The following is a 25,907-nucleotide window of genomic DNA, read 5'->3' as shown; positions in this document are numbered from 1 at the left end:
AGCTGTTGCAGCCTGTAGAGTAATAGGCTTTTAAAACAGACAACATACAGGTCAGAGGGAAGAAAGATGGTCATGTGATTAAGGGTGTGACCAGCCTACTCTGCTGTATATTTGCTTTTTTCACGATGGAGAAAGAGCACTAAATAGGTATTGGGTGTTTTTAAGGGTCTTTTTTTCTTGCTGCACGTTTCCGTAAATATACGTGGAGTGTGAAATCTGGCTTTGCTGGAGGAGGTGGTAGGGGTCTCGTGTGTTGGATGCTCTCCCCACTCTTGACAGAAGGGTTAGGTTGTTAAAATGTAGCCCCAGCATCTTTTCTCCCAAATGTTTATTGGGCGTTGGAGTTAAATGGGTGTAAACAAAAAGGGTTTGAAACAATTTGACTAAAGTTCTCTTTCAGAAGGCTAACGGCATTTTGGGCTGTATAAGTAGGGGCATTGCCAGCAGATCGAGGAACGTGATCGTTCCCCTTTATTCGACATTGGTGAGGCCTCATCTGGAATACTGTGTCCAATTTTGGGCCCCACACTACAAGAAGGATGTGGAAAAATTGGAAAGAGTCCAGCGGAGGGCAACAAAAATGATTAGGGGTCTGGAGCACATGACTTATGAGGAGAGGCTGAGGGAACTGGGATTGTTTAGTCTCCAGAAGAGAAGAATGAGGGGGGATTTGATAGCAGCCTTCAACTACCTGAAGGGAGGTTCCAAAGAGGATGGAGTTCGGCTGTTCTCAGTGGTGGCAGATGACAGAACAAGGAGCAATGGTCTCAAGTTGCAGTGGGGGAGGTCCAGGTTGGATATTAGGAAACACTATTTCACTAGGAGGGTGGTGAAGCACTGGAATGCGTTACCTAGGGAGGTGGTGGAGTCTCCTTCCTTGGAGGTTTTTAAGGCCCGGCTTGACAAAGCCCTGGCTGGGATGATTTAGTTGGGAATTGGTCCTGCTTTGAGCAGGGGGTTGGACTAGATGACCTCTTGAGGTCCCTTCCAACCCTGATATTCTATGATTCTATGATTCTATGATTTCCCTTCCCAGTTGTTGCACCGTTCACTCTCCAGCCTCTTGTGGTAACATAGTTTGGGTCATGATCAGTGTTTAAAGGTTTGTACATGATTAATAGATGTTTTAATAAACGGCTTATCAATTGTTATAGATTATTGTAGAGTCCAACAGGTCAATAGGTTGCTGCTTATACCCAGAGATTATAACCATCTATAACACAGGCCTCCACTCATGTCTACAGTGTGCTTATAAGATCTGGTCAGCAGTTATTAACCCTTTACAAACTGTTGATAAAGTGTGACCATAATTGCACCAGTTCTCGAGTCACCACAAAGTCTGCCTGGGCCTGAATTTCTAGTGTAAAAAACTAAGTTGTGTCAATTCTCCTGCACTTCCTGTGCCATCGGTTTAAATCTGCCCTTGGAGGTGGTTCACCTGAAGTACTGCCCGGCATTTAGCACAACCTGACATAACAGTGGTGTGCGTCCGGCGTGGGAGTGAGCGAGGAGAGCACCCCCTAGCACAAGGGACGAGTCGCATGGTTCAGGGAGGAGGACTGAGACAAGCAGAGATTTACATCATAGTATAGTGGGTGCAGAGTGAAATGAGACAATCTCCCAGTGCCGTCATCCAGGCCGCTGCAGTGCTCAGTTCAACAGCCCTGCAGAGGGAGCAGAGCTAACCTGCCCCCCGAGCTTTGTTCTGAAGTTCTATATGCCCAGAGATTCAGCCCAGCCCTGTCACGGAGCCGTTTTTTCTGACCATGACTGTTTCTTTGGTTGGGATCCTGCCCTCAGACGCCAGGGCAGCTCTTCGTTGCTGCCGTAATGAAAGGCAAATCCCTTTGAAAGGCAAATCCTCTAGGTAAGCATTACGCGAACTTGGGCTCATTGGGTTCCCGCCTAGCTAAAAAAAGCCATCTGTTCCCAGTGGGGACTCTGAGTGCCAGGAATCCTACCTGTAAATCAGATTAAATGGCTAATTACAGGCTACTGGGGCATTTTACACAAGCGCCGTGGGGGGGAATTCTTGGTTTCCTTTTACAAGGCACGCGGAAAGATTATTGGACTGCCATGTGTGGTGGTGCCTTCCAGGAGAGAGTGATCCCCTTCTAAAAACAGCCAGGACACCTCCTGCTCTCTGCCCTCGTGTTCATTGAGGAGCCTGGGAGAACGGCGGGTGTTAACTGCAGCCTCTCCAGGAGACCGTAACTTAATTCCACTGCGCCTTCTCGTCCGGAATTGTTGTGTGCTGTGAAACCGTTGCTGTTCTCGTTGTTAAGGTGAACGGTTTGTAGCCATTGCAGGGATATTGATGGCGTAATCAGTGGGGAAAGCCAGTGGGAACTGAGAATGTTCGGCACTGCAGGGTCAGCCCCGGGTCTGCATAGCACTTTGAGCTCCTTGGATTACTAATGCTTTAGTGGGGCAAAGTATGTTCTTGTTAGCCATGTCCAGGGTGCCCCAACCTTGCCTGGCCAAGGGCTGTATTGGCAAATAGCCAACTGCCTGCGGCTGCATCTGATTTGCATAAAATGGACTGAGTCCTCCTTTATCTTTAGGAGGGAGCACAGCCAGTGGGGGCTACAGATCACAGCATGCAGTGCTCCAGCAGTTTGGTGGAGCATTCAAAGCTGGGACCTGCAGTGTAGGCCGGCTGGACCCTTCTGGCAAAGGGGTGGCGGTAGCTCTGAGTTCTGTTGCAGCATTCTGAGCTGCTTTCTGCACTCCTCTCCCCTGTCCAGCCTGGGGGATCCAGAGAACAGCTGTCCTCGCTCTGATGTAGAGGAGACAGCGTGTCCAAGGGCTAGGACACAGGATCTAGGTTCCCTTTCCAGCTCTGCCACAGACACCCTGTGTGACCTTGGTCAAGTCACTTCACCTCTCTGTGCTTTAGCTCCTCTCAGCAAAACAAGGATGCTAATAGTGACTCCCCTGTGCAATATGACTGGGTGAAAAGGGCAGTGCTATTATATGTGGTGATGCTGTTTACGTTAATTATATCAAATCTGCCATTAAAAACTAACCACCTCCCAGGCAGAGCATGGGGTAATCCTAGAAAAGCTGCTTCAAGCAGCAGCCTGAGGTGTCTTCAAAGGCTCTGCATTGTATTATCTATGATTATGATCTTTCCACAACCATCCAGCTTTCTCCTCCCCCTTCCTCACAGTCCAGGCATCACCTGGCTCTGGAGCAGTTAGGAAGTGTGGCATTCCTTGCACTCCTGTGCTCTGTACTGTGTGTTTGCTGTACAAGATACGCATCTGTAAACATGGCCCTCCCGCAGCGAATGTCATTGAATTACTAGATCCAGTGGAATAGTAAAGCTGGGCTATTAATAGACCCTGTAACTGCCTCCATGCTAAATGATCAGAGCTTTAACCTCGTGCTTTCAGTTCTCTAGGACATCTTGAAAGCTCAGTGCATGGAATTTGCCCCCCTTTCAAAACCTTTCCTTATATGAATTAAATAGAAAGCTCCCTCTGGTCCTTCCATCTGCTGGCTGCAGAGTAGGTGTCTTAAGTGAAAGCAGAAAGGCTGCCCCAACTAAATAAGAAACACAGCTAAATGCTTTCCAAATGTTGTGATTTTAAAAAGCATCCCAGAAGTGTTCAGGGGGGAATAAACGCACTCCGACACAGAGGTGAGGGCACATCACAAAGGGAAATACTTTTGTTCACATTGCATAAATCCCCTCTGGAACTCATTGCCACTAGGTGTCAGAGACGTGAGGAGTCAGCAAAGTATTCGACATTTCTGTGTATAATGGGAACTTCCATATTTAGATTAGAGCGGATAAAATAAAGCTGTGTATCAGGGATCTAAACCCTGTGCTTCGGGTATGAGCCAGCTGCTCAGTGCATGGGATTTAGAGGAAGCTTCACCTACAGATGAGTTATTAGAAAATTGTCCAGGGTGTTCAGACCCTTGCACCTTCCTCTAAAGCAGCTGGTGCTGGCTGCTGCCAGACAGGATCCTGAGCAAGAGGGACCCTGGGCCAATCTAGTTTGGCAACTCCTATGGCTTTGTTTGATGGGGTGATGGGCTGTGCTGAGAATTTTGGCCTGAGCAATCCATGGGAACCCTAGAAATGAGCCAAGGAAACAATCCATGAGGCCACGTCTCGCCCATCCCTAGCCCAGGCCCAGATTGTTCCCTACTATAATTTCTAGGACGTTTGTCCACGCCAGGTTTCAGTGACCCAAGCCTCAGGGCTTCCACCACCTCCCTGGCAGTACCAGTCCCCGGCCTGCCGAATCTTACTGTTAGGAAAATTTCCCTGATGCTGAGTCTAAAATTTCCTTTTCTTGGTTATTATAGTAGCACCCAGAGGCCCCAGCTTAGATCAGGGACCTGTTGTGCCAGGCGCGGCACAGGGAGAGTGAGATCCAGTCTCTTCCCCAGAGAGCTCACAGTCTATACAGACAGGACAGCCGCCGCAGTGTTAGCCCAGGAGGCCCCGAGGGGTTATGTGTCTTGTTCAAGGATATCCAGAGAGTTGGTTACTGAGGCAGGAACCAAACGTAGCCCCATGAGTTCCAGCCCCATGCCGTAACCACAAGCCCATCCTTCCTCTCAATTACTATCTAACAGTCCTGCTTCTAACCCCCTGCACCACCCTACACACAGGATCTACACTTTCGATTCAGCTCCCTGTGGAGGCAATGGGCCAGCCACGCCGTGCTGCAATACTGCGACCAGGTCTGGGGTCCACATTTTAAAAAGGATGATGAAAAATTGGAGAAGGTGCAGAGAAAAGCCACAAAAATGATTTGAGGGCTGGAGAAAATGCCGGACAGGGAGAGACTTAAAGAGCCCAACCCGTTTCCTTTATCAAAAAGGAGATTGAGAGAGGACTTGATTAGTGTGTAAAATACCTTCCCGGGGACGGTCAACTGGTACAACCAGGCTCTTTAATGTAGCTGAGAAAGGCAGAACTAGAACCCAGGGCTGGAAGCTGAAGCCAGATAAATTCAAATTAGAAATAAGGCACAAATTTGTTACAGTCGGGGTGATTTAGCCATTGGGACAAATGGCCTGGTGAAATGGTGGGTTTTCCATCTCTTGATATCGTGAAATCCAGACTGGCTGCCTTCTGGAGGAGACGCTTTAGCCACACACAATTGATTGGGTAACAGGGCGAGATCCTCTGGCCTGCGTTAGGAGCTCAGACTACATGATCGAATGGTCCCTTCTGGCCTTAAACACTATGAAGAGTCCAGGTCAGGATCTGGGTTTGATTCTGACTACCCCAAAGCTTATGCCTTTGCCAATCTGTCATTTTGGTCCAAGTCTGTTGTATTCCCCATGGCAGTGAAGATCCAGGACTCAGTGGTGATGAATACAAAGGGGGCTAGCTAGCGAGATTACTGGACACACAGATAGGGTGAGCAGATGTCCTGATTTTATAGGGACAGTCCCGATGTTTGGGTCTTTTTCTTATATAGGCTCCTATTACCCCCCACCCCCTGTCCCGATTTTTCACACTTGCTGTCTGGTCACCCTACACACAGACCCTGCCGTTTTCTCTAGCTCCCAGGCTACTACAGAGTGGGCTGCCTGTTATCCTCACACAGGGTCTCCCTAAATCTTGGCCTGGACAACTCCTGGCAGGGGCTGCTCACCACAGTCTCTGGCCCATCTTGAATATCTAGTTCTTCTCATCTTTCTTCCTACGCTGGCCCTTCGAGGCACTTACTCCTCCTTGCTGCCCTTCTCCAAACTCTTCCAGTGTATCAATGAGCCTCCAGCATGGAGGTGCCCAGGGGTGAGCACACTGCTCCAAGTGCAGCCTGCCCTCTGCAGCCTTGTCTCAACAAAGCAATCCTCCTGCCTGCCCTGCCGGGCCCTACTTCCTGCCCCCTGCAGACACTGCTGTTCCCCACTGCCCCGGCCTGTCCATGTCACATTGGAGATCATTTGCTCTGAGTCCAGCTGTCAGTGGCAAGAAAATACAAAGCACTTGGAAGTGACATGAAAAGAGCAAACTTTCAGAGGGAGCCATGGGCAGAGGAGCACCACTGGCTCCAGCCTGGAAGGAGACGCAGCATCCGGGGCAGAGGAGCACCACTGGCACTGGCAGGGAAGGAGACGCAGCATCCGGGGCGGAGGAGCACCACTGGCACCGGCAGGGAAGGAGACGCAGCATCCGGGGCAGAGGAGCACCACTGGCACTGGCAGGGAAGGAGATGCAGCATCCGGGGCGTAGGAGCACCACTGGCACCAGCCGGGAAGGAGACGCAGCATCCGGGGCGGAGGAGCACCACTGGCATGGGCCGGGAAGGAGACGCAGCATCTGGGGGGAGGAGCACCACTGGCTCCAGCCTGGAAGGAGACGCAGCATCTGGGGCGTAGGAGCACCACTGGCTCTGGCAGGGAAGGAGATGCAGCATCCGGGGTGGAGGAGCACCACTGGCACGGGCCGGGAAGGAGACGCAGCATCCGGGGTGGAGGAGCACCACTGGCACCGGCAGGGAAGGAGATGCAGCATCCGGGGCGGAGGAGCACCACTGGCACGGGCCGGGAAGGAGACGCAGCATCCGGGGCGTAGGAGCACCACTGGCTCCAGCCTGGAAGGAGATGCAGCATCCGGGGCGTAGGAGCACCGCTGGCACTGGCCGGGAAGGAGACGCAGCATCCGGGGCGGAGGAGCACCACTGGCACCGGCAGGGAAGGAGACGCAGCATCCGGGGCGGAGGAGCACCACTGGCTCTGGCAGGGAAGGAGACGCAGCATCCGGGGTGGAGGAGCACCACTGGCTCTGGCAGGGAAGGAGACGCAGCATCCGGGGCGGAGGAGCACCACTGGCACCGGCAGGGAAGGAGACGCAGCATCCGGGGCGGAGGAGCACCACTGGCTCTGGCAGGGAAGGAGACGCAGCATCCGGGGTGGAGGAGCACCACTGGCTCTGGCAGGGAAGGAGACGCAGCATCCGGGGCGGAGGAGCACCACTGGCTCTGGCAGGGAAGGAGACGCAGCATCCGGGGTGGAGGAGCACCACTGGCACCGGCAGGGAAGGAGACGCAGCATCCGGGGCGGAGGAGCACCACTGGCACCGGCAGGGAAGGAGACGCAGCATCCGGGGCGGAGGGGCACCGCTGGCACTGGCCGGGAAGGAGACGCAGCATCCCAGGCGGAGGAGCACCACATCCTGCTGTGGCATTTGGCAACATAGCTCCTCTGGAGCGTGTGAGAAAATGTGGAGAGATTGGGTCCTAACTACCATCCTGATCCAAACCCCCTAGATCTGAGTGGGGCGGGGACGGTAAGTCTGGCTCTGGATCCCAAACCCTAGATGTAGCATATTTAGAATCCAGGCCCAGACCCTAGCGGTGAATTCCTCCACTCCTATTGGGATCATTTTATCCAGACCCGCCTTCCCCCCATCTGAAACAGTTGTGTGTCCATCGGTCTATTTCCCAGAGCTTTGTCGGTGTGATTTTACACCCACCCTTAGGAGGCTACTGCTGAATCTTCTCCAGCAGATATTCTACCTTATGTTCTCAGCCATGGCTCTTCCCGCTCCGCCTCCGGGCAGGAAGTTACAGCCACAGCCCCTCAGAGAGGAGAGCAACCTGGCGCTGTGCTCGCAGATTCCCGAGGCGGCACTGCTAACCCGTGAATGTCCTGACTCCTCCTGCCGATTCACTGAGCAACCTTGTGTGAGTTGTTCCTTCTCTGGGTCTCAGTTCCTTCTTCTCTACCCTGGGGATAACAGCTACTTTCCCGGGTTGTAGTGAGGACACGGGCATGGAATTTGGCAAAGTGACTTGAGTTCCTTGCATGGACGTCGCTGTAGGGGCGCAAAGCATTGTATCAAATCCCTGGACTTCTCGTACTTCAGCGTTCTCCTTCTGCTGCCTACCGTGGTCAGTCAGAACTTCACAGCAACAACAGGAAAGAGCTCAGAGACTCCTGCTCCAAAAGCACAGAACTCTGCTACCTGCGCTGACGGAGAATCTCTGTTAACTTTCCAGGGCCTATGACACACAGTTTAGCCTTTCTGATTCCATCCAGCAGAGAGTACTGGTGACACACAGTAACCCCAGCCAGTTCGTTATGCTGCTCTTAATGTTCCACACAAAGAATTACACAAAGAGAACGCTACTGTTGCACTGTAAACCCCTTCAAACTCAGGAGATACCAAAATTAAGGCTACCCATTTACCCTTAACTCTGCCCCCTTGTGTGTATGTACTCCAAACCTTCCTGTAATCACATACCATCTGAAACATAATCACAGGAAGATCTTTCTGCAAAGTGTGCAGCTGCCTTTCCTAATCCACACAGGGTGAGTCAAGTGTTCACCAGGAGACTCTTTCTGTGCCAAATTTCAGCTTTCTAGCATCAGCCATTTCAGCTGCTGAAGCTGGTCTTAAAAAGATCACAATCGGGTAAAGGGTCATTCCCCCTCCCCCCACCCCCTACTCAGAAAGAACCATACGCTTTTCTCTCAAACTTTCCAGAAAAAAATCACCTTTGAACATAGACCAAAAGATTAAAATTTTAGGCCAAAAGGTGAAAATTTCAGCACATGTTGAGTGAATTTAAGCTGGCATAGGGCTGGGGGCAGGGTTTGGAATAAGTCATGAGTGACTGAAAGGGACAGACTAGAATTATGACCCAGTTTCTGATTTTGAAAATATGGACACTTTTGCAGCAACACTTTTGAGGCGTGTGAAATACTGTTACAAAGGACAGCGCTGAGCCGGTGCCCTTGCTGCCAGCACTGCCAACGCCAAGCATGCCAGGACCATGTGCTAGGCCCCCCAAATCATGAGACTGGCTTTAAACCAGAGATTTAAAACCCCTAATGTTCTGGGGTCTGTTTATCTGCTGTCTGGTGTTTGAGGCAGGACGTTTTGTGCTTTCAAGCTTATCTACACAATTGTGAGGGCTAAAAACTTTTGTTTTTTTTAAAAGCCACAAGATTCTCACTGAATCACTTGAATAAGGAGCTGGGGCTTTAAGAAAAACACCAAACAATACCAGTCTCTAGATAAAATCATGAGACTTGGCAACACTGGAACAGCGTCATGGGCCGATTTCTCCAAGTGGAGGGTTTTTCCAGTGACTCAGGCCTGGTCTACACTACCCGCCTGAATCGGCGGGTAGAAGTCGACCTCTCGGGGATCGATTTATCGCGTCCCGTCAGGACGCGACAATCGATCCCCGAATCGACGCTCTTACTCCACCAGCGAAGGTGGGAGTAAGAGCCGTCGACGGGAAGCCGCGGAGGTCGATTTTGCCGCCGTCCTCACAGCGGGGTAAGTCGGCTGCGATACGTCGAATTCAGCTACGCTATTCGCGTAGCTGAATTTGCGTATCGTAAATCGACCCCCCCCTGTTGTGTAGATGTAGCCTCAGTGAGGTTAGCATGACACGCTGAGCAAGTGTCCTTGTAATGTTCACTTTGAGCAGAAGAACTGTTTGGAGAGTGCGGATGCTCATCGAACTCTTCCTTTCACTCCAGATGCCGTCAGTCACACTGAACGCTCATTCCCCGGACTCTGTTCCTGGTACCCGTACAACAAATGCTGCTCAGCACAGTTCTGAATCAGAAACATTTTGTTTACAAAATAAATACAATAAATGTAACTGATAGAGCCAATCCCCCCCATCTTCTCACCTGCTCTGTCTCTCTCACCCCCCTTCCTTCCCTTTCCATTTAGCTGATCCCTGCCTAGTTAACCCCCTCTTCTCCCCCCCCCAAATTGTGGAATGCACGTGATCACTCTGCTTGTGTGTTACACCCCTTTCCCCCCTCCCCCGCCCTGTATCTGTTTTATCTATTTGGATTGTAAGCAACTCAGGGTGGGATTATCTACTCTGTGTCTTTTCGGAGCCTAGCACAAAGTTTTTGCTGGTCCCTAGGCACTGCCATAATAAACATGGTTAATAATAACAACAACAAAACCAGGATCTTTCAAGTGTCCTTAAAGAACCTCTTGGGATGCTGGGATTGTCTCAGCCTAACCAGCTTCACTTAGCTTCCATGAAAACTCTCAGAGAGACTGAAAACAGAGGGGGTTAGAATGGAAACAGTTTGGCATCCTTAACCAGAACTGTTGCTGCCCCGTTTCACAATGCAGGGACAGTCTGGCACTTGGCTCAACTTTGACCCTTAGCTGCAGCTGAGGGTACGTGTTTGCAAGGACACAGAGCGGCAATCAGGGTTTATTGCTTTCTGTTACTACATGTCAACCATGTAGACATGATCTAATGAATCAGGACCTGTTCCCTCCTGTGGAGTGATAAATTGGCTCTGGGATCTGTTAGTTATTTTTAAAACCCTCGTGCATTTACGCATGCAGGGAACGAGTGAGGACAGCTCAGAGACAAACAGGAAGTCAATTTGAAATTACTCCCTTTTTTGTGCAGTGAAGTGAATCTGTCTCATGGTATTGTGTTTTCCCCTCTGGCGGTTGTTAGAGAAGTTCATCTCCCCAGAGGGGACACATTGAAGGCCATTTCTCACTGTCACAGACCAGGGTGGGGGTGGTCAGGCCTAGTGGTCAAAGCCATGGTAGTCATTCCTAGTGATCAGAGCTGGAGTCAGAAACCAGGAGGCAGAGCCAGAGTCAGGAAGCAAGCATAGAAGCAGGGCTAGGGCAGCCTGGAGCGGGGTCGGAGCAAGCTAGGAGCAAGGTAAGCGAAACAAAGGAAGCAGCCATGGGATAAGAGGGACGGACCTCTCATGGATCAGTAACTGGTTAAAAGACAAGAAACAAAAGGTTTTCACAGTCCCCCAAGGATCTGTCCTGGGACCAGGGCTGTTCTACATGTTCATAAATGATGTGGGAAAAAGGGGGTGAACAGTGAGATGGCAAAATTCGCAGATGAAACAAAATTATTCAGGATAGTTAAGTCCAATGCTGACTGCGAGGAGTTACAAGGGGAACTCAGTAAACTGAGTGACGGGGCAACACAATGGCAGATGAATTTCAATGTTGATAAGTGCAAAGTAACGCACGTTGGAAAACATCATCCCAACTATACATACAGAATGATGGGGTCTAAATTAGCTGGTACCACTCAAGAAAGAGATCCTGGAGTCACTGTGGATAGTTCTCTGAAAACATCCACTCAATGTGCAGCGGCAGCCAAAAAAGCCAACAGACTATTAGGAGCCATTAGGAAAGGGATAGATAAGACAGACTATATCATACTGCCACTATATAAATCCATGATGTGCCCACATCTGGAATACTGCGTGTAGTTCTGGTCACCCCATCTCAAAAAAGATACATTACACTTATAAAAAGTACAGAGAAGGGCAACAAAAATTATTAGGGGTATGGAACAGCTTCCATAGGGGGAGAGTTTAAAATGATTGGGACTATTCATCTTTGACTAAGGGACAGCTTATGACAGAGGTCTATAAAATCATGAATGGTGAGGAGACAGTGAATAGGGAAGTGCTGTTTACCCCTTCCCATAATACAAGAACCAGGGGTCACCCAATGAAATTAATGGGCAGCAGGTTGAAAGTATACAAACAGAAGAAAGTATTTCTTCACACAATGCACAGTCAACCTGTGGATCTCACTGCCAGGGGGTGTTGTGAAGACCAAAAGTATAACTGGGTTCAAAAAAGAGGTAGATAAGTTCGTTGAGGATAGGCCATCAATGTTTATTAGCCAAGATGGTCAAAGATGCAAAACCAAGCTTTGAGCGGTCCCAAAATTTCTGACTGCCAGCAGCTGGCACTGGACGACAGGAGATGGATCGCTTGAAATTGCCCGGTTCTGTTCATTCCCTCTGAAGCATCTGGCACCGGCCACTGTCAGAAGACAGGATACCGGGCTAGGTGGACCATTGGTCTGACCCACTGTGGCCATTATGTTCTTGAGGTGGGAGCAAGGCAGACACCGGAGAAATTGCAGCTTCAGTCAAGTGCATTGAGCAGCCAAAGAGCAGTTTTGCTGTTGAGCTTCATAGCAGGCTTGCTGACTTCCTTGTCAGTCAAGCAGAGCGGTCAACCAGGTGGCCCTGCCGTGGCCCAGCTGTGCTCACAGGCTGCCAGGAGACTGGGCAAGCATAGCTGCAAGTCCTTATTCCTGATGCTTACATGGGGATGAGCATCGTGAGCTCCCAGCTAAGGTTACATCCCTCCTGAGGTGAAATGCAGCTTGGGTGCAGAGGGCCAGCCTGGGGCCATAGGACTGAAGCAGGACTTATGTGGTGTCTAGGCCTCGTGCTGGCCCTCAGCCTGGGGGTCAGCTTGGCCTGTAGATCTAAACCAGTAATGCCAAGTTCCCTCTACACTAATGCCGCTCTTAAGGAATGGGTCTCTTGTTACTTGTCCTCCCCCATTACTCACCACATCCTTGTAGTCCCGCTTCTTCCAGGACAATTAATCGAGTGGCTAACAATGCCCTGGAGAACATTTCCCCCTCCCCCACCCCTAATCATTATCTCAGCATCACCAACATCAAGCATTTGAAAATTGTGACTCTTCCCCTTCCCCCCCATCACAAGATTGTCTTAAAAATCATGAGATATTCAAAAAAAAAATCTGAGGCTCCTTTTTGTTGCCTTTCTGGGTTTTGAGCCTGTAGGGAGTCATGTTTTCAGGCTTTTCTGTGCAATCACGAGGACTAGAAATTTACCTTTTTCCTTTAATGAAAGCTGGGAGTCTTGCTTAATAACCTGACTCCAGGCGCTGGGGCTTTAAGAACACCACCAAGAATTGCAAGACTTCCAGTAATATCATGAGAGTTGATACTATCCAATTTCAGGGCAAGGTTCTGCTCTTGGATCTCCCCTGATTTTTTGCCATCCGTGGAGACTGGGGTGATAGGCGTGGTAAGAACCTAAATAAATCCAGATTGGATGTTTTTCTAAATGATCTCCTCTAAGAATTGTCTGGGGGCAGGTCTCTGGGCTGTAGGGTGACCAGACAGCAAGTGTGAAAAATCAGGACAGGGGGTGGGGGGTAATAGGAGCCCATATAAAAAAAAGCCCCAAATATTGGGACTGTCCCAATAAAATTGGGACATCTGGTCACCACATCTGGCTGTGTTACAGAGGCGGTCTCACTAGATGATCACCCTGGTCCCTTCTGGCCTTGGAATCTATGAAAAAATAGATACACGTGTGACTGCCATTGGGAGAGTGCACCATCGGAGAGGTGCCATGTGGAGGATCAGGATGGAACGAAGTAGCATAGGCTGATTGAGTGTTCTTACGCCTTTTGGTAGCTGGGAACTGAACTGCTGCTGCTGACGTTGCTTGCATTCATTATCGCTGTTTCTTCTCCCTCAGTTACTGTTATCAGTCACAGCTCCAGTCTCCACCATTCTGTCCCGTAGTGATTTACTCCCCTTCTCTTGTACTGCTTCTGTGTAAGGGTTACTGTAATGTACTGTACAGCCACTTGTCGCATGGGCAGGTCACAGTTAGACCCACGCTGTGTCCTGTCAGCTCTATGAGGGTGTGGTTTTAAAGTGAACGTGCTCTTTGCCTCCTGCAGTCGCTGTTTGGAGGTGGATGCTCAGGAAAGTGCGTCGAATGTCTGTGGCATTAAAACTGCTTTTAAGGAAACGTAGGGCCTGATCTGAAGCCCTTGCTGAGTTGGTTTGCATATATAGGAGCTACTTATGGTGCTTCCAGATTGGAGCTACCTATAGTGAGCTGCGATAGAGTGGCAGTCCCTTAAACTCTGAAAAATGACCCCATAAAAACATCCCCCTGGTGGTCATTGTCATGAAGTGACTCCAGACCGTCTTTGCTCCGGATCTAATACAAAGATCAGTTAAGGAGCTGGTATTCCTGCTGGCTCTGGACTGGCCGCTGTCAGCTGGCAGTTTCCCAAGGGTGGCACAGCAGAAGTGGGCCCCGCGGAGGGGATAGAAAGACCAGGGGAGTGGTCCTACAGCTTGGTGCAGGGAGAGAGTTCCACGTGCTGGTGCTGGCAGGAGAAGCAGATGAGTGGGCAATGGAGCACAGGGCTTTGGGGCAACCCAATGCGATACGGGAGTGGCTAGGCAGTAGAGACAGAGGCGCGAAGGGCCTTGGAGTGGGGCACTGGAAACTTGTCCTGGTTATGCTGGGGAAGCCAGAGAAGGGCCTGAGGGGGGAGATGGGGGGAGACATGGTCAGAGGAACAAGCCAAGCAGATGATGTCAGCAGCAGCATTTTGAATGGGCCCAAGTGGGGGTCGAGGTGGGAGTCGTGGAGGCCAGAGGGGGAGTTGAGGCAGGAGATGCTGAGGGATGGGAGACGTAACCACCCGGGCAGAGAGGAAAGGCCAGATCCTGCCAATGTTGTGAAGGGAGAACCGGCACGATCTGGGCATGGCCTGGCTGTGGGGGCTGAGCAGTTTCCCGGCCTGAGTGCCAGGGAGGAGGGTGGCGACAGAGAAAGGGGAGAGGTGCCAAGGAGCTCAGTTTGGGGATCAGAGTGTCAAGCTGGGCTCCTGGCTCCTGCATCATCCCCAGTACTGAAGGTTGTGTGAGCCGAGTGCTGCCCTCCGTGCTAGCTCCGCACCGCCATTGTTCGCCGAGGGCTTGTGGGACGGTGAACGAGATCTGACCCTGCAGCTGAACTTGGTTAACCGTTGTTTGAATGAGCCAGAATAGAGTCCAGCTCTCTTGTGCTGGCTCCGCAGGGCGAACCGGCGCGAGAGGCGCTAAAAACTTACGCTTGCCTCTTGAGTAAACTGCCCTGACTCTGTATCCATCCCGGGGCAAGTCTGTAGATGGAGGGGCGTCTTTACAGTCGCCTGCTGACGCTAACTGCAATTCAATAGCAAAGTAGAACGGAACCCCCCCACCCACTTATCTCACTGCAGCTCTGGCGATGTGCATTGACCATGCTTTTCCAGGGATTCGTTCCGATTGGCTGAAATGTCCATCACGTGACCAAAAATAACTTGGAACTGTAGTCTATAAAACCAGGAAGAGTCATGTTAAAAAAATCAATCCATCAAGCAGTAGTTGGGAGTCTAAGGGTGATTTACTGAGCATGCTCAAAAACACCACGCTTCCAGAAACAGAGAGAGCCAACACATGCCCTCTGTTTCTGGGTTTGTAGTTTTATATTAAGCAATAGACAATTATTATTAAAACAGATCATGCCTGTCTCTTCCCTCCAGGCAATAACCCTTGAGAACGAATGATAGATATTCTCAGCACTGCCTAAGGGATTTAGACACAGTGAGAATTGGGCCTCTTAACCCCGAGACAACTTTGAAAATATCACCCCAAATCTTTCCTCCAGTGGGGAAATCAGGCCCCAAGCCCTTGGCCTTATGCTGCTGGTGGCGTTTCCATCCTCACTCGTGGTCAGACAGCCCTTGCCTTCAGAATGAGATACGTAGCTTGGCCTGCCAGATGCCTCCCTTTCCCGGGACAGTCCCGCTGCAGGGGTTCATTTCACAGCTGGAGGTAAGCAGCTTTTAGGGCCTGGCGTGCACCAGTCAAGCACTGGGTGCCTCACTGTGCGGGTGCTACTCAGACCAGCTTTGTGTGCAATTTTGGATGAAACCCACCCCTGTGCAAAAGGATCAGCAGAAGGCCCAAGCATCACTGAGGTCCTGCATCAGCCCTGAGCGCGTCCCGAGAGGCGCGAAGCATCCAGAGCGGACGTGGGACCTCAGTGGTGCCGAAGCCTTGTGCACTCCCTTCTGAAGCCCCATCCCTGAGCTTTCCCGAGGGCCTCTACAATGGATCACAGGGAATGCTTTTCCTTTTTCCTGGAACGTCTAGCTTGACTCTCTGCTCTCTGTTTTCTCTTGTAGGGGTGGCAATAAGCACTTACGCCAAGTACTGTTACAACAAGCTCCAGAAAGCAGCCTTGACAGGAGCAAAGAAGGTATCGTCTGGTCCCTTTTTGCTTTGTTTCTTTCACGTTGGCTTCCGAGCCAGCTGGTATGAGCAAATGTCCGACTGTCATTGAAGCGTGCCCAGGGGGGGTGGGGGCGTGATAGAACCATGTGGGGGTGGATGGAGTGTGTATTATCTTCCCAGTCCAGGCTGTTTGCTCCCGTGTTCTCTGTCTTTCAGCCTGCTGAGTCTATCCAAAGTCTAGAGCAGGGGTAGGCAACCTATGGCACGTGTGCCGAAGGTAGGGTGACCAGATGTCCCGATTTTATAGGGACAGTCCCGATTTTTGGGTCTTTTTCTTATATAGGCTCCTATTACCCTCCCACCCCGTCCCGATTTTTCACATTTGCTGTCTGGTCACCCTAGCCGAAGGCGGCACGCGAGCTGATTTTCAATGGCATTCACACTGCCCGGGTCCTGGCCACCAGTCTGGGGGGGCTCTGCATTTTAATTTAATTTTAAATGAAGCTTCTTAAACATTTTAAAAACCTTATTTACTTTACATACAACAATAGTTTAGTTATATATTATAGACTTCTAGAAAGAGACCTTTTAAAAACGTTAAAATGTATGACTGGCACGCGAACCCTTCAATCAGAGTGAATCAATGAAGACTCGGCACACCGCTTCTGCAAGGTTGCTGACCTCCGGTCTAGAGAGTCCTGCCTGTCCTGGAGATGGACTTGGGCAGAAAGCTCAGCTCATTGAGGTGCAATGTTTGTGTTACAGTGAAGGGGGAGAACCAGCAGAGATGGACTCAAATGGAAAACTCTGCAGCCAGGTCTGGATCTGGAATGAGTGACTCTTCGGCTTGGCCCATTATAAAAGACTGGGGCAACATTCCGAACTAGATTTCCAACCAGTCTCTTTGTTCTGCATTTGTACCGCACCTGGCACAGAGGAGTGCTAGCCTGTGCCTGGGCTCCGAGGTGCTGCTGTAACACAAATACCTGGGAGGGGTGACTCGAGAGCCCCCCTGTTGTGCTAGACTCTGTGCAGGCACGTGGGAAGAGCCAGCCCATGCCACCCAAGAGCTAATGTAAATAGAGAAGACCAACGATAGGCGGGAGGTGGAGTGGCGGCGCAGAGAGGGGAAGTGACTTGCCCAAGGTCACCCAGCAGAGCAGTGTGTCGGAGATGGGAAAAGATGGTGGCTTTGGAGGCTTGATTCAGGCTCAGGCCTGGAGCCCAGAACCCTACCTGAGTCTCCAGTTTCATTTAGGCCAGTGGAAACTGGGGAGCTGGAGCTGCTTTTAGTTGGGCAACTGGAGCGGCACATTATGCTGGAGTTCAGGGTTCCCCTAGGCCTTTGTGTCCAGTAGACAGCAGCTGTATTGGATACAAAGCACCTGCCTCTCCTCTCGCTCCCCTGGCAGTAACTCCACTGACTTAGTTCGAGCAGTGTGTGGGAGCGGAGATTGGGCCCCTAGAGTCCAGCGCTGTGGGGGACCTGATCCTTGAGTAGCCAGTTTTTCCTACCAGCCTGGTGTGAGCACAGCTGGCTTCAGGCCTCTGTGCTTTCCCTGCTGTTCTCTGATCTGGCCCCTTGCCCACCACGTGTCAACTGCAAATGCTGCTTTGCTGTCCAGATGAAAAAACAATCTGGAGTTTATTGCTCCCGCTGTTAGTTTATGGCCCCTGTTGTTTTCATGGGAACCGAAAAGCAGGGCAAGTGCTGAGCAGTGGAGTGAAATTTACAGCCTGCTGTAATAGCTGCTTGGGGAGCCAGTGTTACAACTGGGCCTGTGCAGAGGAACGACCTTCCCAAAGCCAGCCACGCCGCTAGGCAGCTCAAACTCACAGCCAGCGCCCGGGGGGAGCCCAGAGAGCGCATATTGCGAGCGCAGTGCCCAGGGTGCAGACAGCAGCATGCTGGGCCCAGTGGGAGAACCTGCTCGCACACAGGACAGAGGCCTTGCTTAGCTTGGGCCTGATCTAACACGCATTGAAGTCAGCCAAGTTCCATGGGCATTGGAGCGAGCCCTGTGGTATGGGAACCCTGCTCACTGCCTCGTGCAGCCAGCTCCATTCCTCTGAACCCTACCTGAAACCTCTGCAGACCCCGCTCGCTGGGGACAAAACCCACCGGATCCCACAGTGCCCCGGGCCAAAAGGCAGGCGATCATGGCCGGGTCCCTGCTCAGAGATGGGGGCCACGATCCCTAGAGACAGGGCCGGCTCCAGGCACCAGCTTGGCAAGCAGGTGCTTGGGGCGGCCACTCCGGAGAGGGGCGGCAGGTCCAGCTATTCGGCAGCAATTTGGCGGACGGTCCCTCACTCCCGCTCGGTGTCTGGCTGCAGGAGGCCGTGAGGGGTGTGGTTGGGTGACATGGGAGCCCAGGGGGTGTCTGGCTGCTGGAGGCTGTGAGGGGTGTGGTTGGGTGACATGGGAGCCCAGGGGGTGTCTGGCTGCAGGAGGCTGTGAGGGGTGGGGGTGGGTGACATAGGAGCCCAGGGGGTGTCTGGCTGCAGGAGGCCGTGAGGGGTGTGGGTGGGTGACATGGGAGCCCAGGGGGTGTCTGGCTGCAGGAGGCCGTGAGGGGTGTGGTTGGGTGACATGGGAGCCCAGGGGGTGTCTGGCTGCAGGAGGCCGTGAGGGGTGGGGGTGGGTGACATGGGAGCCCAGGGGGTGTCTGGCTGCAGGAGGCCGTGAGGGGTGGGGGTGGGTGACATTGGAGCCCAGGGGGTGTCTGGCTGCAGGAGGCCGTGAGGGGTGTGGTTGGGTGACATGGGAGCCCAGGGGGTGTCTGGCTGCAGGAGGCCGTGAGGGGTGTGGTTGGGTGACATGGGAGCCCAGGGGGTGTCTGGCTGCAGGAGGCCGTGAGGGGTAGGGGTGGGTGACATGGGAGCCCAGGGGGTGTCTGGCTGCAGGAGGCCGTGAGGGGTGGGGGTGGGTGACATGGGAGCCCAGGGGGTGTCTGGCTGCAGGAGGCCGTGAGGGGTGGGGGTGGGTGACATGGGAGCCCAGGGGGTGTCTGGCTGCAGGAGGCCGTGAGGGGTGTGGTTGGGTGACATGGGAGCCCAGGGGGTGTCTGGCTGCAGGAGGCTGTGAGGGGTGTGGTTGGGTGACATGGGAGCCCAGGGGGTGTCTGGCTGCAGGAGGCTGTGAGGGGTGTGGTTGGGTGACATGGGAGCCCAGGGGGTGTCTGGCTGCAGGAGGCCGTGAGGGGTGGGGGTGCGTGACATGGGAGCCCAGGGGGTGTCTGGCTGCAGGAGGCCGTGAGGGGTGGGGGTGGGTGACATGGGAGCCCAGGGGGTGTCTGGCTGCAGGAGGCCGTGAGGGGTGTGGTTGGGTGACATGGGAGCCCAGGGGGTGTCTGGCTGCAGGAGGCTGTGAGGGGTGGGGGTGGGTGACATGAGAGCCCAGGGGGTGTCTGGCTGCAGGAGGCCGTGAGGGGTGGGGGTGGGTGACGTGGGAGCCCAGGGGGTGTCTGGCTGCAGGAGGCCGTGAGGGGTGGGGGTGGGTGACATGGTTGCCCAGGGGGTGTCTGGCTGCAGGAGGCCGTGAGGGGTGTGGTTGGGTGACATGGGAGCCCAGGGGGTGTCTGGCTGCAGGAGGCCGTGAGGGGTGTGGTTGGGTGACATGGGAGCCCAGGGGGTGTCTGGCTGCAGGAGGCTGTGAGGGGTGTGGTTGGGTGACATGGGAGCCCAGGGGGTGTCTGGCTGCAGGAGGCCGTGAGGGGTGGGGGTGGGTGACATGGTTGCCCAGGGGGTGTCTGGCTGCAGGAGGCCGTGAGGGGTGTGGTTGGGTGACATGGGAGCCCAGGGGGTGTCTGGCTGCAGGAGGCTGTGAGGGGTGGGGGTGGGTGACATGAGAGCCCAGGGGGTGTCTGGCTGCAGGAGGCCGTGAGGGGTGGGGGTGGGTGACGTGGGAGCCCAGGGGGTGTCTGGCTGCAGGAGGCCGTGAGGGGTGGGGGTGGGTGACATGGTTGCCCAGGGGGTGTCTGGCTGCAGGAGGCCGTGAGGGGTGGGGGTGGGTGACATGGTTGCCCAGGGGGTGTCTGGCTGCAGGAGGCCGTGAGGGGTGGGGGTGGGTGACATGGTTGCCCAGGGGGTGTCTGGCTGCGGGAGGCCGTGAGGGGTGTGGTTGGGTGACATGGGAGCCCAGGGGGTGTCTGGCTGCAGGAGGCTGTGAGGGGTGTGGTTGGGTGACATGGGAGCCCAGGGGGTGTCTGGCTGCAGGAGGCCGTGAGGGGTGGGGGTGGGTGACATGGTTGCCCAGGGGGTGTCTGGCTGCAGGAGGCCGTTAGGGGTGGGGGTGGGTGACATGGGAGCCCAGGGGGTGTCTGGCTGCAGGAGGCCGTGAGGGGTGTGGTTGGGTGACATGGGAGCCCAGGGGGTGTCTGGCTGCAGGAGGCCGTGAGGGGTGTGGTTGGGCGACATGGGAGCCCAGGGGGTGTCTGGCTGCAGGAGGCCGTGAGGGGTGGGGGTGGGCGACATGGGAGCCCAGGGGGTGTCTGGCTGCAGGAGGCCGTGAGGGGTGGGGGTGGGCGACATGGGAGCCCAGGGGGTGTCTGGCTGCAGGAGGCCGTGAGGGGTGGAGGTGGGTGACATGGGAGCCCAGGGGGTGTCTGGCTGCAGGAGGCTGTGAGGGGTGGGAGTGGGTGACATGGGAGCCCAGGGGGTGTCTGGCTGCAGGAGGCTGTGAGGGGTGGGGGTGGGTGACATGGGAGCCCAGGGGGTGTCTGGCTGCAGGAGGCCGTGAGGGGTGGGGGTGGGTGACATGGGAGCCCAGGGGGTGTCTGGCTGCAGGAGGCTGTGAGGGGTGGGAGTGGGTGACATGGGAGCCCAGGGGGTGTCTGGCTGCAGGAGGCTGTGAGGGGTGGGGGTGGGTGACATGGGAGCCCAGGGGGTGTCTGGCTGCAGGAGGCCGTGGCGGGTGGGGGGTATTGGAGGCAGCGTTGGGGCTTTCCTCTCTCCCTATCGGGGTTTCCATGGCAGGTTTTATTGCCTAAGCACGTCGCTTACTGGTTTTCTGTCTGGTAGTCCAACCCCCGGCTCAGCCTGACTGATACCGTAGTACACAACGCTGCGTTCAGCTGAATTTCACACACAGCCCATCAGCCAGAGCGCTGACCTGTCTCACTCAGTCCACCTGCTGGAGTCCCATGGAGGAGTTCCCGTGGAAGGGACTGTGACCGAGACCATCGCCCTAGACCGCGTCCCCCAGTGTCGGAGCACTGGCTAGCCAGACCACCTGGGGCTGGCGGGAGCATGTCGTGGTTCAAGTCCAGGGTTGGTGATAGAGAACCCGAGCCCTCCCACTCCTCTGGGTTCTAACGCAGGGCCCTGGGGCAGGCAGTCCAGGTGTGGGGCCTGGGCCACCAGCCTACTCCCGGGTCACTTCCTCTTCAGAGGCACGGCAGAGGCCTGCCGAATGGCCTTCAATGCATTTCCCCGGAAGGGGGCTGGAGGTCCCTCCCCCACGGGCAGATGCTCCGCTGTCTCTTCTGCCCTGGCTTGCGGCTCTGTCTTGAGATCAGCTTCAGGGCAGTGCTGGGCTGCTGCGGGCTCCTTGGCACTGACCACTCTGAGTGAGCTGGGCTGCCCCCTCCATTGAGAGCACGCCCAGCAGGCACGGCTGGGCAGATCCTCCTGTGCCCAGAGCTGCTCCTTAACCCCCCCCCCCCCCGCCTGACTGTACAGCCCATCACTGCGGTATAATAGTGATCGTGGCCCTTCTGTAGCACCATCCTATGTGCTCAGAGCGCCGCAGTTACGAACTCAGGCTCGGTGATGGGGAAACTGAGGCACAGCGTGGGAAAGTGACTTAACCAGATTCCCACAGCGAGTTGGGCGGCACTGGGAATAGGACCTGATCCCCAGTCCTGTGTCCCCACCCCGGCACTCCCCCAGAATTCCCTGAGAGGGCTGCACCTTGGGTTCCCATTCCACACCAGGAAGCTGAATGCATATGGGGAGAGGCCACTCTGGTCCCTTTCCGTCTGTTCCTGTCGCACCCGGCTCCTTTTGTGAGCTTAGTGCCGGTGAACGGTGCCAGATTGACAGCCCTGGAGATGACGGCCTCGTGGCCACTGAGCGGGTACAGCGCAGCCCGTGGATGCCACCCCTCACCCTCTGCCTGCCCCGCATGCCCTAGCCTTGTGCCGCAGCCCCAGCCCCTGGGATGAGAAGAGCCCTCAATCTCTACGGCACGTTCTGTCCTGGGCCTTTCTGCAGAGACTGCCCATAAGGAAGCCAGCTGTGGTGCTGCCAAAACACAATTAGGAATTGGACAGAGGCTCTCAACTAATCACAGGCCATCGAACAGCTGTTGGGTGGTAACAGCTGTCAGCCGCTGGACTGGACTTGGTGACCTAGGGGTGAAAGGCTCTGTGTCCCACTGCCTGTCCCCTCCAATGCAGAGGGCATTATCCAAGAGGCTGTTTTATCTCCTGAAGAAGAGTTGAGCTGGACTCGGTGTTTGCTAACCTAAAAAGTAGGGCAGTGCCCAGGAGACACAGATCTCACTGCAGCCTCCCCGAGCCCAGTCATACAAGACAGACTGGAGCTGGAAAGTCCCAGAAGCGTGTCAGAGACGAATGACGAGTTTTTCTTCCAAGTTCTTGTCTACAGAGAGACCAGAGCATGAGTCATAGGGCAGACTCGTTCCCAAGGATTTCAGCACAATGGCAGCATCTCAGGCGGGCGGATGGAGCAGGAGAGGGAAAGAAATCTGGGAAATATTCTCCTCTTCGATTTAAAGGAGAAGAGCCTGGCTGCTTCTCGGGTGGTCTTCCTAGACAATGCAGTGTCAGAGCCAGAGCACCTCCCCACAGAGCGGACAGACAAATGATAAGCCCTGGAGATCCCAAAGGACAGATGTATGGGAATCCAGATCCCAAAGGCAGCAGCAGCAGTAAGTGCTCTATCTCTAAGGACACTCGTATTCTCATGGAAGGTGGGAGGCAGCACTGAGGAGAAATCCACAGATTCATAGATATAAGACCAGAAAGTAGCACAGTGATCATCTAGTCTGACCTGCATAACACGGGCCATGGGATTTCCTGAATTATTCCTGTTTGAATTAGAGCAGATCTTTGAGAAAAACATCCTATCTTGATTTCCAGCGACGGAACCCTTGAGAGCGTGTTCCAGTGATTAATTGGGATGATTTAGTTGGGAATTGGTCCTGCTTTGCGCAGGGGGTTGGACTAGATGACCTCCTGAGGTCCCTTCCAACCCTGAGATTCTATGATTCTATGAATTACTCTCACTTTTAAAAATTTGCCTCCTTATTTCTAAATTTGTCGAGCTTCAACTTCCAGCCATTGGTTCTTCTTAGACCTTTGCCTGCTACATTGAAGAGCCCTCTGTTGTCACATTTCTGTTCCCTATATAGCTACTTATAGTTGTGATGAAGTCACCAAGGGCTTCTCTTTGTGAAGCTAAATAGATTGAGCTCCTTGAGTCTATCACTATAAGGCAGGTTTTCCAATCTTTTAATCATTCTTGTGGCTCTTCTCTGAACCCTCTCCAATTTATCACCATCCTTTTTGAGCTGTGGACACCGGAACTGGACATGGTATTTCAGTAGCAGTTGCTCCAGTGCCAGATACAGGGGTAAAATAACCTCTCTATTCCTCCTCGAGATTCCCCTGTTTTAGGGTTACCATATTTAAAAATTAAAAACAGAGGACACTCCACGGGGCCCTGGCCCCGCCCCTTCCCCTTCCCCGCCCCAACTCCGCCCCTTCCCCAAAGTCCCCGCCCCAACTCTGCCCCCTCCCCTGAGCGCCCCGCATTCCCCCTCCTCCCTCCCAGCCACGCGAAACAGCTGCCCAAGCGCTACCAGCTTCACGGTTTGCCGGGCAGCCTCCAGACCCTGCGCCCCTGGCCGGGTGCTTCCCCTCCCGGGCTCCGGCTGCGCTGGGGAAGCGCCCGGCCAGGGGCGCAGGGTCTGGAGGTCTGGGGGCTGCCCGGCAAACCGTGAAGTCGGTAGTGCTCGGGCAGCTCGGCTCTTCAGCTACACAGAGCTGAGGTGTCTGGGGGGAGCAGCAGCCGCTGCCGCGGGGGAATCCGCCTGCAGCTCGCAGCCTGCCGGAGCCGCTCTAAGGTAAGCAAGGGACTAGTATTTTCCCGGACATGTTCGGCTTTTTGGCAATTCCCCCCGGACGGGGATTTGAGGACCAAAAAGCCGGACATGTCCGGGAAAATCCGGACGTATGGTAACCCTACCTGTTTATGCATCCAAAGATCGCATTAGTCATTCTGGCCACAGCATCGCACTGGGGGCTCAAGTCCTGCTGGTTATCCACCATGACCCCGAAGGCCTTTTCAGAGTCTCTGCTTCCCAGGATAGAGTCCCCCATCCTGTAAGTATGGCCACATTCTTAGTTCCTAGATGTATGGATTTACATGTGGCTGTATCGAAACGCGTATTGTTTGCTTGTGCCCAGCTTACCAGCTGATCCCGATTGCTCTGTAGAAGTGACCAGTCACATTGTAACAGAATCATCAGAAAAAGAGAAACTTCCCCTTGTCCCTGTGTAAAAATGACTCCAAGAGAGACCAGACCTTTGAGCAGGGATCGAGGGCTCCTTTGGTTCCTACTGGGGCTTCTACAAGGAGCACAGAGAGGCATGTAGACAGGAAGCCCTTTGCGCTACACAAACAAATGCTGCTGTTTGCTACCTCCGTGTAAATCCAAAGAGCTATGTGGACTAGAATGGGATTTACACCCACAGACTGAGAGCAGAATCTGGCCCACTGTATGATTTAGCCCTGACCAACATGGGAGTGTTTGTCACATCCCAGAGGGGTTTGTAAATGACAGTAATTATAAATGAAGGCTGTGCTCAGAGAACTGCTGGAGCATGCGAGGTACTGATGTAACCAGCTGCCGTCACTCCAGTCCTGGGAGAAATAAACAGCCAGGCAGTCACTAACAAGGAGTAATGTGTGGAATTATGGACAGGACAGTTTAGGCTGAAGATCAAGAAAACATCCTGGTGGTTGAGCTCTGCCAGGCTGTGGAGGGAAGTGGTGTAAACCTCGTCACTAGGGATGTGAAGGTAGGTAGGGAGGACATAGCCCTAGACAACACACTGTAGGATACAATCCGGCATTGGACTGGCTGATGTTATAGCCCTCATTCATCTCTAACTTCTCTGGTATTATTCTGGGATGGGGATTTCCCGTCGCCAGCCTGGGGCTGTCTCCCTCCTTCATTCTAATGGTTGTGCCAGCTCCCGTCTGGAAGCACCTATACAACCTCACCAAGGAGGCAGGCTTGAGCAGAGAGGCTCTCTCATCGCCTGACTCTCAATTTGCCCTCCTGATTAAAGCATGTCCTCTTGCTCCAGCCACGCTTTGACAACAGCATTGACAGCTTTTCTAACTTAGCGAGTGCCTATCAGTGTCAGCCCAGCATATTAAACTGTCGCTGCGAATTTGCATTATCCAAAGAAGGCAGTGGAGACAGAAGGGGTGAGATCTTCTCAGCAACACTTGCTCCCTTCTTCCCAGGGTGAGCTCCCTCACAACCTGGAGTAAGGGAGAGGTGGTGGCATCGAATTCTCCTGGGCAGGTCGGCCTGCTTGGTGCTGACTCCCTGGGGGATGCAGAGCCCCACACTTCCTGAACTGGTCTTTTGCAGCCACTCATGCTAGAGGATGTCATGGACCTTGGAGTGGGCAGGTCCCCTGCCTACTCTCTGGCCCTCTTCCCATTAGTTCAAGCACAATAGCACAGGCTATTTCTTGCCATGTGATGGGATTTTTCAACCAGTCATGAATCAGGAGTGAGGGAGCCTCACGTGGGATAGCAGAATCGCCAACCCCTAGTGTTCAAAACTCAGGAGTCAGACCCAGAAAATGGGACTTGTAAAGGCCCAGAAACCTGGAGTGGGGTCCTTTTAGTTGCCTTCAGGTTTCTGAGCCTTTACAAGTCCCATTTTCAATCTGTGCTCTGCAACCTCCAGCGCTACAAAAACAGAAAACCCAGTAATAATGGGGGATTTCAGCTATCCCCATATTGACTGGGAACATGTCACCTCAGGATGGGATATGAAGAGAACATTTCTAAACATCATTATTGACTCTTCTTGGAGCAGCTAATCCTGGAACCCACAAGCGGA

At 53.6% G+C, this 25,907-nt stretch overlaps 1 protein-coding gene across 1 annotated transcript in view; it reads left to right on the top strand.

Moving 5' to 3' along the window:
- Window positions 1-25,907, top strand: part of ARHGAP39 (Rho GTPase activating protein 39) — a 287,928-nt gene that overhangs the window by 206,733 nt on the left and 55,288 nt on the right. The window contains exon 8 of the mRNA XM_065400194.1: window positions 15,745-15,818. Coding sequence (XP_065256266.1) covers window positions 15,745-15,818 — 74 coding nt within the window. The remainder of the gene's footprint in view (window positions 1-15,744; window positions 15,819-25,907) is intronic.

Source organism: Emys orbicularis, chromosome 2, assembly GCF_028017835.1.
Source record: "Emys orbicularis isolate rEmyOrb1 chromosome 2, rEmyOrb1.hap1, whole genome shotgun sequence".
Taxonomy (NCBI): Eukaryota; Metazoa; Chordata; order Testudines; family Emydidae; genus Emys; species Emys orbicularis.
The sequence above is the reverse complement of the archived record's forward strand: the minus strand, read 5'-3'. Positions and strand labels throughout refer to the sequence as shown.